Source organism: Anser anser (assembly GCF_964211835.1).
Source record: "Anser anser genome assembly, chromosome: 31".
Taxonomy (NCBI): domain Eukaryota; kingdom Metazoa; phylum Chordata; class Aves; order Anseriformes; family Anatidae; genus Anser; species Anser anser.
The window spans coordinates 1,293,677-1,309,926 of NC_139752.1; the positions used below are offsets into that span (position 1 = coordinate 1,293,677).

The following is a 16,250-nucleotide window of genomic DNA, read 5'->3' on the forward strand; positions in this document are numbered from 1 at the left end:
CGGTGGCTGCCCAGCTCTCCCCTTTGGCCAGATCCTTCTGCAAGGCCTCTCTAGCCCCAAGGGAGTCAACAGGTCCTCCTTAAGTTAGTATCACCTGCAAACTTACTTAATATGCATTCCAGTCTTATGTCCAGATCATTTACAAAGCCACTGATGAGAACTGGCCCTAAAATGGAGCCCTGGAGATCCCCGCTAGTGACTGGACGCCATTGGGACATGAATCCCATTGGGCCCCACAGAGTTATGTGCATCCAGCTGAAGCTGTAAATACCACACATGTTCAGGGTTGGCTGGGAGCTCCTTGTTCCTGCAGTCATGGTCCTCCAGCTCCAGGCTCTGGGGTCCCAGAGCCCATCGTTGGCGTTAAAGACAGAGGCAAAGAAGGCATTCAATATCTCTGCTTGGTCTACGTCCCTGTTTGTGAGGTGACCATCCTCATCAAGTAGCAGACAAATGTTATCTCTGGTCCTACTTTTGCTGTAAACATAAAGAAGCCCTTTTTGTTGTCCCCACAGTACCGGCCAGCTTCAAATCCAATTAAGCTTTGGCCATACGAATTTTCCCCCTACAAAGGTGAGCAGCATCTCTGTAGCCCTCCCATATTGCCTGACCTCGCTTCTAGTATCCATCTGCTTTCCTTTTCTGCCTAAACTCTAGAAGAAGATCCCTACTCAGCCAAGCCGACCTTCTGCCATGCCTGCTTGACTTCCAACACTTCCGACAATACTGGGGGACAACTGGGAGTATCTGGTACAATACTGGGGGGAACTGGGTCCTTGATGTGATCTACTGCATCCTACTGAGATCATGCTGGGAGCAAATGACATAACTCTTGAGCCAACTGGAAGTAACTGGCGCCATGTTGGAGGCAACTGGGACCATGCTGTGGCCAACTGAGACATCTAGGATCATATTGTTGGCAGCTGGGTCCATGCTGGGATCAACTGGGACCAATTGGGGGCAGATGAGACTATTCTGTGATCAACTGGAACCCACTGGGATCATTCTGGGGGCCAGCTGGGAGAAACTGGGATCATATTTCCCCTCTGTGATCCCCCCTGGGATCATATCCCCCCCTGTGATCCAGGAAGAGACAGAGACCTGCTCCTCCATCTGGACTGTCACAAGTCCATGGAACCAGACGAGCTCCACCCTAGGGTGCTGAGGGAGCTGGTGGAGGTAATCGCCAAGCTGCTTTCCACCATCTATCAGCGTTCCTGGTTCTCTGGAGAGGTCCCAGAGGACTGGAGGCTTGCCGATGTGACTCCCATCTACAAGAAGGGCCATAAGGAGGACCCGGGGAACTACAGGCCTGTCAGCCTGACCGCTGTTCCAGGGAAAGTTATGGAGCAAACCATCTTGGGTGAGGTCACACGGCACGTGCGTGGCATCCAGGGGATCAGGCCCAGCCAGCACAGGTTCACGAAAGGCAGGTCGTGCTTGTCCAACCTCATCTCCTTCTATGATCGTGTGACCAGACTGGTAGATGAGGGAAGGGCTGTTGATGTAGTCTACCTAGACTTCAGCAAAGCCTTTGACACGGTCTCCCACAGTATTCTACTGGGGAAACTGGCTGCCCATGGCCTGGACAGGTATACTCTTCTCTGGGTAAAGAACTGGCTGGAGGGCTGTGCCCAGCAGGCAGGGGTTAATGGAGTTAAGTCCAGCTGGCATCTCATTACAAGTGGTGTCCCCAGGTGTCGGTACTGGGGCCTATCTTGTTTAATATCTTTATTCGTGTCCTGGATGAGGGGATTGAATGTACCCTCAGTGAGTTTGCAGACGACACCGAGTTGGGAGGCAGTGTCGATCTGCCTGAGGGTAGGGTGGCTCTTCAGAGGGATCTGGATAGGTTGGACTGCTGGGCTGAGGCGAACGGGATGAGGTTTAATAAGGCCAAGTGCCAGGTCCTGCACTTTGGCCACAATAACCCCATGCAATGCTACAGGCTTGGGGCAGACTGGCTAGAAGACTGTGAAGAGGAAAGGGACCTGGGAGTGTTGGTTGATGCTCACCTGAACATGAGCCGGCAGTGCACCCAAGTGGCCAAGAAGGCCAATGGCACCCTGGCCTGTATTAGAAATAGTGTAGCCAGCAGGAGCAGGGAAGTGATCGTCCCCCTGTACTCAGCTTTGGTGAGGCCGCACCTCGAGTACTGTGTTCAGTTTTGGGCCCCTCACTACAAGACGGACATTGAGGCCCTGCAACGTGTCCAGAGAAGGGCAACAAAACTGGTGAGGGGTCTGGAGCACAAGTCATATGAGGAGCGTCTGAGGGAGCTGGGGTTGTTTAGTCTGGAGAAGAGGAGGCTCAGGGGAGACCTCATTGCACTCTACAACTTCCTGAAGGGAGGTTGTGATAGGGAGGGGGTCGGCATCTTCTCTCAGATAACTAATGATAGGACTAGAGGAAATGGCCACAAGTTGCATCTGGGGAGATTTAAGTTAAATATCAGGAAAAACTTTTTTTCTCAAAGAGTGGTCAGGCACTGGAACAGCCTGCCTGGGGGGTGGTGGAGTCACCATTACTCAAGGTGTTCAAGAAGCGCCTGGACGAGGTGCTACGAGATACGATTTAGTAGCTTAGTGGGTAGTATTGGTGATAGGAGGACGGTTGGACTAGATGATCTTGTAGGTCCTTTCTAACCTTGTGTTTCTATGATTCTGTGATATTGTGGGTAAGTGGGATTACACTGGGGCCAGCTGAGGACCACCTGATACTACTGATACCTGATATCAGTCCTACTGGGATCACAGTGGAGCCACCTGAGACCACAAAGGGGCAACTTGACCATGCTGGGGTGAGCTGGAATCACACTGGGAGCAACTGGGAACTTCTGAGACCACGCTGTGGGTAACTGAGATCGTGCTGGGGTCAACTTGGATCACAGTTAAGTCATCTGGGATTGACTGGGAATGAAGTTGGAGCAACTCGTACCATGCTGGGGTTCAGCTGGGACCATGCTGGGGTCAAGTTGGGCACATCTGGGTCCGTATTGTGGGTAGCTGGGACCATGGTGGGGCCAATCAGGAGCAACTGGGGCCTACTGGAGGCAACTGAGACCACCGTGGGGTGAATAGGGAGCAACTGGGACCATGGTGGGATCAATGGGGAGGCACTGGGACCTGCTGGGGACAGCTGGGAGCAACTGGGACAATACTGGAGGCCAACTGGGAGCATTTGGGACCATGCTGGGGCCCCCTGGAACCATTTTGCAGGCACGTGGATCCTTGGTGGGGGCGTCTGGGATCTACTGGGAATCACACTGGAGCCAACTTGGGCCGCCTGGGACCACACTGTGTCCCACTGGGATCAAAGGGGTGGGTGCCACCCGATGTGACGCTGGGGTCAACTGGGAGTGACTGGAGGGTAATTGGTGCCAACTGGGACCATTTTGTGGCCAACTGGGACCATTAGGGACCATACTGGGGCTTAGTGGGGCCACGCTGGAGCCAACTGGGATCATACAGGGGCCAACTGGGAGCAACTGGGGACAACTGGGAGTCCACAGGGACTGGAATGGGGCCCCGGGAGCTGTACCGCCTCCTCGAGCCCCCAGCGAACGGAACAGCGCGATTGGAGGGGGGGGGGGGGATGCAAATTTATGCAAATGAGCCCGCTACAACTCCCGGTCCGCCGAGCCACCATAGAGACGAGACCTCCGGCGGCGCAGAGCGGCCGGATGGGGGAGCGGGCTGCCGGCGGATATTACGTCACGAGGCGCTTCGCGGCGGGAGCTTTGAATCGGGACGCGGCGGCGGCGGCGGCGGCGGGGGTCCCGAGCGTGACGTCACCGCGCCCCCCCCCCCCCCCCCCCCCCCGCCATGCCGCGCCCCAAGGACCGCGCCCCCCGGCGCCGCGGCGCCCCCCCGGTCTCCCCCCGGCGCTCCCCGAGGCGGCCGCCGGCCCCGGCGCCTTCCCCCCCGCGCCGTGAGTGCGACCCCCACCCCGGTGGGACCGACCCCCCGACCCCCCCCCACTCCCCGCCCCGGTGTGACACCCACCCCCCCCCCCCGGTCCACGCAGGGCACCGGCGGTACCGGCCGGGCCAGCTGGCGCTGAAGGAGATCCGCAAGTACCAGAGCACCACCAACCTGCTGCTGCGCCGGCAGCCCTTCTGCCGCGTGGTGAGCGACCCCGAGGACCGGCACCCCCCCCCCCCCCCGGGGACCCCCCCCCCATCGGGACCCCCAAACCACCCCCGGGACCACCCCCCCGGGACCGTGCCGGGACCCTCCAAGCGCCCCCGGGACCGCTTCGGGACACCCAGCCCCCGCCCGACACCCCCAAATCTTCCCCGGGACCCCCCCCCGGGACCGCCAAACCACCCCCGGGACACTCCCTGGACCCCCGACCCCCCCCCGGGACTCCCAAATCTTCCCCGGGACCCCCCCTGGTACCCCTATCCCCCCCCCGGGACCCCCAAACCACCCCCGACACCCCCGGGACCCCCAACCCTGCCCGACAACCCCAAACCTTCCCCGGGACCCCCACCCCGGGACCCCCAAACCACCCCCGGGACCCCCAAATCTTCCCCGGGACCCCCAAACCCACCCCCCGGGACCCCCAAACCACCCCCGGGACCCCCCCGGGACCCCCAAACCACCCCCGGGACCCTCCCTGGACCCCCAACCCACCCCCCGACACCCCCAAATCTTCCCCGGGACCCCCAAAGCACCCTCGGGACCCCGCCCCCCCCCCCGACCCTCCTGGGACCCCCAAGCCATCCCCGGGACCCCCAAATATTCCCCAGGTTCCCCCCAGGAACCCCCAAGCTCCCCCCCAGGACCGCCCCGACACCCCCAAATCTTCCCCGGGACCCCCCACGGGACCCCCAAACCACCCCCGGGACCCTCCCGGGACCCCCAACCCCCCCTGACACCCCCAAATCTTCCCCGGGACCCCCACCCCCAGGACCCTCGACCCCCCGAGAACCCCCTGGGACCCCCAAACCACCTCTGGGAAGCCCACCAGGACCCCCCCCCCTGCCCCTGGGACCCCCAAAATTCCCCTGGGAACCCTCCCAGGAACCCCCAAACCACCCCTGGGACCTTCCCGGGACCACCCCCAAGACCCCGGGACCCCCCCGGGACTCCCAAACCACCCCCAGGAACCCCCCGACATCCCCAAACCTCCCCTGGGAACCCCTCCGGGACCCCCAAGTCTTCCCCGGGACCTTCCCTGGGACCCCCAAATATTCCCCAGGTTCCCCCCAGGAACCCCCAAGCCCCCCCCCCGGACCACCCCGGGACCCCCAAACCACCCTCAGAACCCCCAAACCACCCCCGGGACCGCCCCGACACCCCCAAACCTTCTCCGGGACCCCCAAGTCTTCCCCGGGACCTTCCCTGGGACCCCCAAATATTCCCCGGGTTCCCCCCAGGAACCCCCAAGCTCCCCCCCAGGACCGCCCCGACACTCCCAAGCCCCCCCTGACACCCCCAAACCACCCCTCGGAACTCTCGTGGGACCCCCAAACCACCCCCTGGACCACCCTGACACCCCCAAACCTCCTCTGGGACCCCCAAGTCTTCCCCGGGGCCCCCCCTGGGACCCCTAACTCCCCCCCGGGACCCCCAAACAACCCCCAGGACCCCCCCCAGGACCCCCAAACCCCCCTGGGAACCTCCCTGGGACCTTCCTGGGACCCCCAAACCACCCCCGGGACCCCCAAATCTTCCCCAGGACCTCCCCAGGACCCCCAAACCACCCCCGGGACCCTCCCCGAGCCCCCCAAACCGATTTCTTTCCCCCCCCCCCCCCCGGGATCCCCCCCAGGTCCCCCCCGGACCCTCTGAGTGCCCCCCCCCCCGCGTCCTTGTGCCCCCCCATGGTGTGATGCCCCCCCCCACAACGTCCTTGTCACACCCCCCGCCCCCCCCCCCCAAGTGACGCGGTGGCCTTGTCTGGGACAAGATCCCCCCCCACGTCCTTGTCCCGTCCCCCCCGCGTCCTTGTGCCCCCCCCATCCATGGCGCCTCGTGTGACACTGTCCCGTGTGTCCCCCCCCCCAAAATATCCCTGTCCCCGGGGTGTCCCCGTGTCCCTATGCGGTGACACCCCCGTGGCGGCGTCCCCGTCCCTGGGGTGTCCTGGGTCCCCCCGCAGTGTCCCCGTGCCCCCCCCCCGCGGTGTCCCCGTGCCCCCCCCCGTGTCCCCATGGCCCCCCCCCCCTCCGGTGTCCCCCTGTCCCCAGGTGCGGGAGATCTGCCTGCTCTTCACGCGGGGGGTGGACTACCACTGGCAGGCCATGGCGCTGATGGCACTGCAGGAGGTGGGGGACAAGGGGGGGGGCCCCAAGGGGTTTTACGCACCCCCCCCCTTTAGCTTTGGGGGCGGGGGGCATCTCTTGGGCATTTTGGGGGTGTCTTTCACTTTGGGGGGGGGGTGACGTTGGGGTGCCTGATGTTTTATTTGGATTCTACTGCTGGGGGGGGTGTCAGGCACCCAATAGGGTTTGGGGGGGGGGGGCTGTAACCCCCCCAATTTGCTCCTTTCCCATGCCTTTGTTTTTTTTGGGGGGGGGGGTTAAGATTTGTACCCCTTGGGTGCGCCCCTGGAGACTGGGGGGGGAGGACTCTTGTGGGGGGGGTGTATTGAAGGAGGAAGGGGGTATCCGGGGGGGGGTGATATCGGGGGGGGCACCCCTGATATCTTCCCCCCCCCCCCCAAAAAAAAAAAAGGCGGCGGAGGCTTTCTTGGTGCGCCTGCTGGAGGACGCCTACCTGTGCTCGCTGCACGCCCGCCGCGTCACCCTGTACCCCAAGGACCTGCAGCTGGCCCGGCGCCTGCGGGGGCTGGACGGGGGGGGGATCTGAGTGCCCCCCCCCCCCCCCCGGATCCCCCCCCCCTTTCTCTAATAAAGGAACGATCCCCCTTTTTTTTCACAACCTGCCTCCCCCCCCCCTTCTTCAATTGTTGGTTGGGTCCCGCTCGGGGGCACCTTGGGGGGGGGGTTTAATTATGGGGGGGGGCACCCGAGTGTGATTTTTGGGGGGGGGGGCCACGGCAGCACCCCCATGGGAAGGGTTTTGGGGGGGCAGCCCAAAGTTGGGGGGGCTATATGAGAAGGAGATCCACCGGGGAGAGTGTGCAAAAAGGATGTGCCCCCCCCCTCATTCCCCGAATGCTACGGGGGGGGGGCGGAGCTTTTTGTGGCCCCCCCCCCAAGGTTCGAGGCTGTTATAGGGGCACTGCGGGCTCCCCCTAACTCCCCCCCCCCCCCCAAATCCCCAGCATCGCGGGGTGATGGCGGCCACGCTGCTCCTGCTGCTCCTGCTGCTGCTCCTGCTGCTGCTGCTGGCGTTTGGGGGGGCGCGGGAGGGGTCCCCCCGGGGGGGGGCTCTGCACCTCCTGCACCCCCGGGGGCCACTCCACCTGCTCGCCCTCGCCCGCCGCCACGGGCCTGCCCTGCGCATGCGCCTGGGGGGCCACGGTGAGTTGGGGGGGGAAGGAGGGGGGCACCCCACTATTTTTCCCCCCCCCAGAACCCTCCCCCCAGCCTGCTTTGGGACCCTAAAACTGCTCCCCCCCCCCCCGGCCTCCACCTCCTGGGACCCCCAAATTTTGGCTTGGGGACACCCTTGGTCCCCCCTCCCTGCACCCCACTGTTGGTCCATTGAGAGCTTGGGGGGGGGGGTTGCAGGGGACGCCCCCTTCCCCCCCCTAAATCTCTCCTTGCTCCCCTCACCCCTTTGATTTGGGACCCCCCCCCACGCTTTGTTCCTGGGACAACCCCCCCCTTCTATCCCTGCACCCATTTCCCCCCCAGAATCGGGGGTCCCTGACCCTACTGGGAGGGCTGGGACCGCCAAGCCCCCATACCCTGGGACCTCCCTGACCCCCCCCGAAAGGGGGTCGCATCCATCCAGCCCCCCCCCCCCCCTTTTTTTTTTTTTTCCCCCTTCTCCTTACCCCCAAGATGTGCTGGTGCTGAGCTCGGTGGGGACCATCCGGGAGGCTCTTGCTCGCCGCTGGGGGGACTTCGCTGGGCGTCCCCCAAGTTACCTGGGTATGGGGGGGGGTCCACATGGGGGGGTCCACATGGGGGTACACCCCCTCCCCAAGTTACGTGGGTACAGGTGGGTTATGGGGGGCTTACGGGGCTGGAGGAATATCCTGTGGGGTTGGGGGTGCTATAAGGGCTGGGGGGGGTTGTCGGGCACCCCGAAATTCCCTGGGTATTGGGGGGGCCCTGTGGGGGGTCACCTTACGGTACTGGGGGTGTCCCTGTGGGTGGCTGTAGGGTACTCGGGGGGGGGGGGGGGAGCCCTGTGGGTTCCTCAAAAGGGTGTCTGGGGGGGTCCTATGGTGTCTGGTGGGTGTGGGGGGGTCCCTCTGGGTTCCCTGCAAGTGCTGGGGGGGTCCCTAGGGGTCCCCAGGGTTGTCTGAGGGGGGGGGAGGCTGGGGGGTCCTCGTGGGTGCCGGAGGGGAAGGAGGAGGGTGCCAGTGGTGACGCAGGCGCGGTGCCGCAGGGGGGCTGGTGTCGCGGGGGGGCCAGGACCTGGCGCTGGGGGACGTGTGCCCGGGGTGGCAGCAGCAGCGGGGGGCGACGCGGGGGGCGCTGGCCCGGGCTCAGGGGCGACTCGAGCCCCTCCTGGCGCAGCAGGCGAAGGCGCTCTGCCAGGTGAGCACCCCAAACCTCGGGATCCCCCCCCCCAAAAAAAAAAAACACCCCAAACCTGGGGATAACCCCCCATCCCCTTCCAGAACTCCAAGCCAACCCTGGGACCCCCAGATTGCACCGGGGTGCCCCCAAATTGCCCCCAGCACCCCACAGCTGATAGGGCAGCAGGGGATCCCTGCGGTATCCCAGTAATCCCATGGGGGCCACCCAATAGCCTTTATGGGACCCATATGGTCCTTTTAGGGCAGCCCTATATCCCAATGGGGTACCCCTTGCACTGCCCCCCCAGGGAGCCCCAGTGTCTCTTGGGATACCCCTTTGCCATGTAGGCGTCCCTAATATCCTTTCTGGGATCCCTGAATCTCCCTGGGGCACCCCAATACTCCATTTATGCTCCCCAGAACTCCCCTTTATCACCCATAACCCTACAGACACCCCAATATCTGGCCGTGGGACCTCAATCCTCCCATGATCCCCTCTTCTTTCTTGGGGCTCCCTATATCCACTAGCACACCCCAGTATGCCCTGGGACACCCCCCCCTTACCCACTTGGGGCCCCCTATATCTGCTTGGGACACCCCAAACCTCCCTAGGTCCCCCCTATATTACCCCAGTGCACCCCAATACCCCCGTAGGGTCCCCTCCCCTCTATCACCCTTGGGTATCCCAATACCCCCTAGGGCCAGCGGTATACCCCTGGTGACCCCAAAATCTCCTTAGGTCACCCCAACAACCCCCTGGGAAGCCCCCTGTCCACCCAGGCACTCCCCAGCCCCCCCCAGTGACCCCCTTTCCCCCCCCCCAGGACCTGCGTTCTTATGGGGGGGCGCCCATCGACATCTTTGAGGCCTTCGCCTTCCACACCTGCAGCACCATCTGCCTCCTCGTCTTTGGGGACCTGGTAGGGACCCGGGTGTCTGGGTGTCCCTTTGGGGGGATCCAGGTGGCCCTAAGGCATGTGGGGGGGGGCACCCTTGGGTGGGGGCTGTCTGGGCCCGGGGGCCACCCAGGTGTCTGTGTGCCACTTGAGGGGACCCAGGTGTCACCTTGGGGGAGGAGAAACAACACACGGGCACCAAGGTGTCCAAGGGGCAGTGGGTCCCCGATGTCCCCGATGTCCAGGTGCCACCTGGGGGACTCGGGGGGACCCAGGGGTCTGTGGGGCTGACCCAAGGCATCTGGGCCCTCGCAGATGCCCCCCGAGGCTGAGGTCCGGGCCTTCACCCGCTGCGTAATGGAGCTGCTGGAGGTGTGGGGCAGGGCCAGCGTCCGGGTGCTCGACCTGCTGCCGCTGCTGCGGGTGAGCCCCACCGTGGGGCCGGGCCCTACAGGGGCCATATGGCTCTGGGGACAGGGTTTCTGGCATCTATGGGGGCCTGGGGGAGGTCTGTGTGGGACTGAGAAAGGGCATGGGAGGGGATGTTAAAGGGTCCGTATGGGATTTGGGGGTGTTATAGGGTCCAGATGTGGGAGACTATACTGGGGAGGAACTATATTGCCCTGGAGGGGTTGTAGGGTATATATGAAGGTGTGGAGGGACCTATGTAGGGCCTGGGAAGTGGTTATACGGCCTTGGGGAGGATGTATAAGATCTGGGGAGGTGCTGGGGGTGTGGGAGGGTACAGGGTCTATATGGAGCCATCTCCATATATATGGGGTTGGGGGGGGGTCTATATGGGGCTTGGGAGGGGCTTAAATGGTCTATAAGACCTTGGGGGAGATGTCATGGGGTCTACACAGGGTTGAGAGTCTGTAGGGCTGTGGGGACTGTCTGTTTGACCGGGGTGGATCTGTAGGGTCTGTATGCAGCTGGAAGGGGTTACATAGCCACTGTGGCGTGAAGTGGGGGGCTCTATAGGGTCCTGGGGGCTCTTTGTGGCCCCTGGGGTGCCTACGGGCTCCATACGGTCCCAGGTGCTGCCCAACCCAGGGCTGCGGCGGCTGCTTAGCCTGGTGGAGTGCCGTGACGCCTTCGTGGAGGCCCAGATCCGGCGTCACGAGGTGGGACGGGGACACGGGACTGGGGCAGGGGGAAACCGGTGAGGGGACGCAGGGAGGTGACGCGTGTCCCCCTGCAGGCCTGCGCATCGCCCCCTGGGGACACGGTGCTGGGGGCGCTGCTGGGGGGGGACCCCAGTGTCCGGGGGGGGGCACTGGGCCCCGACCGGCTGCACATGGCCCTGGTTGACCTCTTCATCGGTGGCACTGAGACGACAGCGGCCGCCCTGGCCTGGGCCGTGGCCTTCTTGCTGCACCGCCCTGAGGTGCCACACACGCGTGTCACAGCGGCGTCTGTGTCCCTGCATGCGTCCCTGGGGGGGTCCTGAGTCCTCACCTATGTCCTGGGCATCTCCTGGGTTCCCCTCACCCTGTACTGCCCTGAGGTGCCACATCCATCCATGTCACATCTGTGTCCATGTCCCCATGCAGGATGCAGGTCCCGGGCGGGGGGGGGGGGGGGGGGTCTTACATATGTTTGTGTCCATTGTCCTGCAAATCCCGTGTCCTCCTCCCCATGGCCATCACTGTCCCCTTGCACCACCCTGCAGTGCCACACATGTCACACTCATATCCCCAGGCAGGTCCCAGGTGGGGCTCACATCCCGAGGGTGCTCCCACCCATGTCCTGGGCATCCCTCGTGTCCCCCACACCATAACCACCGCCATCCCTCTGCACTGCCCTGAGGCGCTGCATGCATGCCACGTCCGCGTCATGTCTGTATCCCTGGTCAGGTCCTGGGGAGGGTTCCACGTCCTGGATGTCCCTGATGACCCCCTCCCATGGCCATCACCACCACCCCTGCACTGTCCCAAGGTGCCACGTGCATTGCATCCATGTCACATGCATGAGGGACAGCTGTACATGACATGGCGTGGCATGTGTGCCCCCCCCGTCCCCTGTCCCCAGGTGCAGGAGCGAGTGCGTGCAGAGCTGCGTCAGGAGCTGGGCCCCGCGGGCACCCCCCAGGTGGGGGACATGGGACGCCTGCCCCTGCTCCGCGCCACCATCACCGAGACCCTGCGCCTGCGGCCACCTGCACCCCTGGCCCTGCCCCACTGCACGCGTCGCCACACCAGGTACAGCCAGTAGAAACCAGTACGGGTCTGTACAGACCACTATTGACTAGTATAGCCCAGTATGGGTCACCAGAGCCCAAAAGGCATCATAAAACCCAGAAGCCCCTGGTAGAGCCCAGTAGAGCCTGGCAGAGCCCAGCAAGATCTGTCAGGTCCCAGTAATGCCCGGTAGGCTCCAGCAGAGCTCAGTCGGCCCCAGGAGGTCCTGGGAGCACCCAGTATTCTCCAGTAGGTGGCAGCAGAGTCCAGAGAACTAGAGCAGAGCCCAGCAGGCCTCATAAGCCTCAATAATGCCCAGAAAGTCCCAGTAAAATCCAGCAGCACCCAGTAGTTACCAAAAAACAAACAAACAAAAGAAACCCTGTAGGCACCAATAAAGCCCAACAGGCCTCAGCAGGTCCCAGTAGAGCCCTGTAGGCACCAGGAGGGCCCAGTAGATCCCAGCAGAGGCCATTAGGACCAGGTATGTCCCAGAGGACCGCAGTAGAGCTCAGTAGGTCACAGAAATGACCAGTAAACCTCACTAGATCTTCACAGAACCCGGTAAAATTATATATATATATATATATATATATGTATATATATATTTTAAGAAAAAAAAAATCAATTTCACTTAACACAGGCAGAGGGTGCTATTGAAAAGCATCAGCGAGTTAAGCTTTTTTTTTTTTTTAATTAATACTTTGAATAGATCCTGTAGTTACTTTCTTCACCAATACTAAAAGCAACACAGCACTAGATAATAAAATACATTGCACAATAAAAGCCCCATTAAAAATCTTAGTTAAGCTGAAAGATAAAAGGAAAAACATTTTATTTCACAAGCTGCCAAGGAGGGGAGTTGTGTTTGTAGTACTCATGCGTATTGGCCTGCAAATCCTAGGACGACATTAACTCCCAGGTCCACTTCACTTCAGCGTAAGAGAGAGATATAGAAGTTGACTTGCTGCCCCAGATGAATTATTCACTTGCTTTTGCCCCCAAATTTGGTGGTGGTTATGCTGAAGGTAGACTGGACCTTCTGGGACAGGGAGCTAGATAGTGTCTTGGACAGCTGCTGTTCCAGAGCAGTGAGTGGTCCAAGCATGCTCACTTTAACATCTGGTGTCTGTGGCGTGGAGTAGGCATTGGTGTTCTCAATTACATGTGCTGGGGTCAATGTTTTCTTGCTCTACCAGCATCAGCTGGCTCCAGTGCTCGATGTGCAGCAGCAGAAGCCGCTCCACTACCTTGGGCTGCTGCTTAGTGTCCTGCAGTAGTGTCATGGCGGTAGGACCCAGCAGTTCCCAGAACAGGCCCAAGAACAGCCCAGTAAGTCCCAATAGGGTCCAGTAGGCCCAGTTAGCCACAGTAGGCCCAGTCAGCCCCAGAGAAGCCAAGAAGGCCCCTGCAGAACCTCAGTAGAGCTCAGAAGGCCCTAGTACAGCCCAGCAAACCTCAGAACAACCCAGTTAGCCTCAGCAGGCCTTAAGAGGACCTACTTCAGCAGGGTTTCTTCATAAGATGTTAGTAGGCCATCCCCATACAGTGGTATAGGTTTAGGGAAGAGTGGCTGGAAAGTTTGCCAGCAGAAAAGGACCTGGGGATGTTGGCCAGGAGACAGCTTAACATGAATTAGCAGCGTACCCAGGTGGCCAAGAAGGCCAGCAGCATTCTGGCTTGTATCAGAAATAGTGTGGCCAGCAGGACTAGGGAAGTGATCGTGTCTCTGTACTCAGCATTGGTGGGACTGCACCTTGAGTACTGTGTTCACTTTTGGGCCCCTCACTACAGGAAGGATACTGAGTTGCTCAAGCATGTGTAGAGAAGAGCAATGAGGTTGGTGAAAGGATGAGAAAACGAGGCTTATGAGGAGTGGCTGAGGGAACTGGGGTTGTTTAGTCTGGAGAAAAGAAGGAGGCTGAGGGGAGGCCTCATTGCTCTCTACAAGTACACAAAAGGAGTTTGTAGTGAAGAGAGTGTAGATCTCTTTTCTTAGATAACAAAGTGATGAGACACGAGAAAGTGGCCTCAAGTTGTGTCAGGGGAGGTTTAGATGGGATGGCAGGAAGAATTTTTTCATGTAAAATGTGGTTAAGCATTGGAACAGGCTGCCCAGGAATGAGTGGAGTTGCCATCCCTGAGTTATTTATTGTGGGTGTGGTGCTTAGGGATGTGGTTGAGTGGTGGACTTGGTAGTGTTAGGTGGATGTTTGCACTTGGTGCTCTTCAGGGTCTTTTCCAACCTCAATGATTCTATGAACTGGGATGACATTGGAGACAAGTGGGGTAAGCCAGGACTATGTTGGGGGCCAACTGAATGTGTCTGGGACCAAGCTTGCGGCAACTGGGGTCAACTGGGAATTGGCTGGGAGAACATAAGACTGTGCTAGGGCCAACTGGGAGTAACTGGGACCTGCTGAGGGCAGAGGGGAACAACTTAGACCATACTGGGGACAACTCAGAGGTTACTGAGGTAGGTCTCAGGAGCACCCAGCAAGCCCCAGTAGCATCTAGTAGAGCCTAGGAGTGCCCCGGTAGTTTCCATCAGAGCCAGGTAGGCCCCATCAGAGCCAAGTGGAGTCCCAGTGGTCCAGGGAGTCTCCAGTAAAGCTCAACTGTCTCTACAGATCCCCAAAGACTCGGGTAGAGCCCAGAGCCCCCAGCAGATCCCAGTAAGTTACAGTAGGTCCCACTGGATCCCAGCAGGCCCTACTAGGTCACGGTATTGCACATTCAGCCTCAGTAGGTCCAGTATCACCCACTGGAGCCACAGTAGATCTCAGCAGGCCTCAGTACAGTCCAGTAAATCCCAGCAGAGCCCTGGAGAGCCCCAGTAGGGCTCAGTAGGCATTAGTAGAGCCCCATAGGCCCCAGAAAATCCCAGTAGGCCTCAGTACAGCCTAGAAAAGACCAGTAGGAAGCAGTAAAGCCCCCAGGAGAGCCCAGTGGTAGGCTGTAGTAACCCAGCAGAGCCCAGCAGGACCCAGAAAAGCCCAAGCAGGGCTCAGTAGTAGCAAATCCCAGTACAGCCTTGTAGGCCCCAGTAGAGCCCAGTAGGCCGCAGTGTAGATCAGGAGAGCTCCAGTAGGGCTCAGTAAAGCCCAATGGTCCCAGTAGGTGGCAGTAGAGGAACTATGTAGACTCCAGTCTGGCCCAGTCCATCCCAGCAGCACCTTGTCCTGTCCTAGTGTTGGGGGTGTCCCTGTGCCAGCTGGCTCCATCGTCATCCCCAACCTCTTCGCTGCCCACCACGACCCTGAGACCTGGCATCGCCCTGACGAATTCCTGCCAGGTACGTGTTGACCCTGGGGTTCCCTGGACATTTGGGCCCGTCCTGGACACCTGGGTCCCTTCTCCAGGTACTCGGGTCCCCTGAGCCCCTAGGGATGGGTCCCTTCCCTGCTTGCCAGGGTCCCTGATACTGTTGGGGTGATCACCAGCCTGGACATCTGTGTCCCTGGCCCTCGTGGCGGGTTCCCTCCCCAAATGGCTATGTCCCTGACCTCCTCCCCTCCCCCCCCCCCCCCCATTTTCCCCCTCCAGAGCGGTTCCTGGAGCCAGGGGCACCCTGGCGAGCGCTGGTACCTTTCGGCTGTGGAGCCCGATCCTGCCTGGGTGAGGCATTGGCACGAGCTGAGCTCTTTGTTTTCCTGGGCCACATCCTGCATCACTTCCGCCTGGAGCCACCGGTGCCTGGGGCCCTGCCCAAGCTGGGGGTGACAGCTGGCACTGTCCTGCGCTGCCCCCCATTCTGTGTGCGCCTTGTGCCCTGCCAGCCCCCCACCCCCTGAGCCCCGATGCCTGGGGACACATGGAAGCCTGGGCTCGCTTGCTGGTTGCTCGCAGCTTTTATTGACCCCATAAAGGCTTCATCACCACTGCCCCCGGTAGCCCTGCCTCCTCTCTGGGTGCTCTCAGTCACGCTGTGGCCGCAGCTTCATCTCCGTGAAGGGGATGGAGAACTCGAAACCTTTCCAGGGAAACCAGTTGATGCCCTGGGGAGAGGGAGGAGGGGCCCTGTCAGGACTTGTCGGCATACTACAGGGGCCCTACAGACCCATATATGGCCTATGGGCACCATACTGAAGCCCTGAAGAACCCACTCCCCTGCCCCAGGCCCTATCACTCCTATAAAGCCCCATGCCCACATAGTGGAGATCTGGAGCTGCGGCGGGAGGGGTCCTGTATGGTGTCTTGCACTCTGTAGAAGGCCTATAGGATCTCAAAGGGGTGCATGACCATATGGCCCCCATAGCCCCCCAGAGAGTTCCTGGCCCCCATTGTTCCCCATAGGGCACCAATCTCTATAGGTGTGAAATCCCCTGCTGCCACTCCCCAGGCCCTCTAGGTCCCCATAGGTACCTGCTGCTGTGGGCAGTGCCATATGGATCTTGTGCCCCATACACAAGCCATGGGGCTCCCCCACCCCTTAGCCCCTATGGAACCTCCTGGGGTCATTTTAATCCCATTGCAGGCTGCCTTGTGGCCTCCATAGCCTTCCTCATAGCCCCTATAAATCTCTGTATGGTCTGTATTGACCTCCATATTTACCCTCTATGGCTCC

General features: G+C 60.9%; 3 protein-coding genes across 18 annotated transcripts in view; 2 read left to right on the forward strand and 1 right to left on the reverse strand.

Annotated features, from left to right (window-relative positions):
* The first annotated feature begins 3,779 nt into the window (after positions 1-3,779).
* CENPA (centromere protein A) lies at positions 3,780-6,860 on the forward strand. Its single transcript, XM_083814815.1, has 4 exons — positions 3,780-3,930; positions 4,027-4,127; positions 6,197-6,274; positions 6,684-6,860. The coding sequence occupies exons 1-4, from the start codon at positions 3,825-3,827 to the stop codon at positions 6,816-6,818; spliced, it is 420 nt and encodes a 139-aa protein (XP_083670941.1). The 5' UTR covers positions 3,780-3,824; the 3' UTR covers positions 6,819-6,860.
* A 336-nt stretch (positions 6,861-7,196) lies between these two features.
* On the forward strand, positions 7,197-15,609 carry CYP21A2 (cytochrome P450 family 21 subfamily A member 2). 2 transcript variants are annotated; one of them, XM_083814772.1, is made up of 10 exons: positions 7,197-7,435; positions 7,922-8,011; positions 8,475-8,626; positions 9,432-9,527; positions 9,819-9,926; positions 10,541-10,627; positions 10,705-10,890; positions 11,535-11,704; positions 14,875-14,978; positions 15,230-15,608. In XM_083814772.1, exons 1-10 carry the CDS (start codon positions 7,249-7,251, stop codon positions 15,475-15,477), a joined length of 1,428 nt encoding a protein of 475 aa, XP_083670898.1. In that variant the 5' UTR covers positions 7,197-7,248; the 3' UTR covers positions 15,478-15,608. The 2 variants fall into 2 exon arrangements, with proteins under 2 accessions (XP_083670898.1, XP_083670899.1); XM_083814773.1 differs by lacking the exon at positions 10,705-10,890 and having other exon boundaries at positions 15,230-15,609.
* Positions 15,516-16,250, reverse strand: part of TNXB (tenascin XB) — a 43,221-nt gene continuing 42,486 nt past the window's right edge. For all 15 annotated transcript variants that reach the window (XM_083814676.1, XM_083814675.1, XM_083814681.1 and 12 more), the window contains one exon: positions 15,516-15,681. In XM_083814676.1, the coding sequence (XP_083670802.1) occupies positions 15,601-15,681 (81 nt within the window). In that variant the 3' untranslated portion in view covers positions 15,516-15,600. The remainder of the gene's footprint in view (positions 15,682-16,250) is intronic.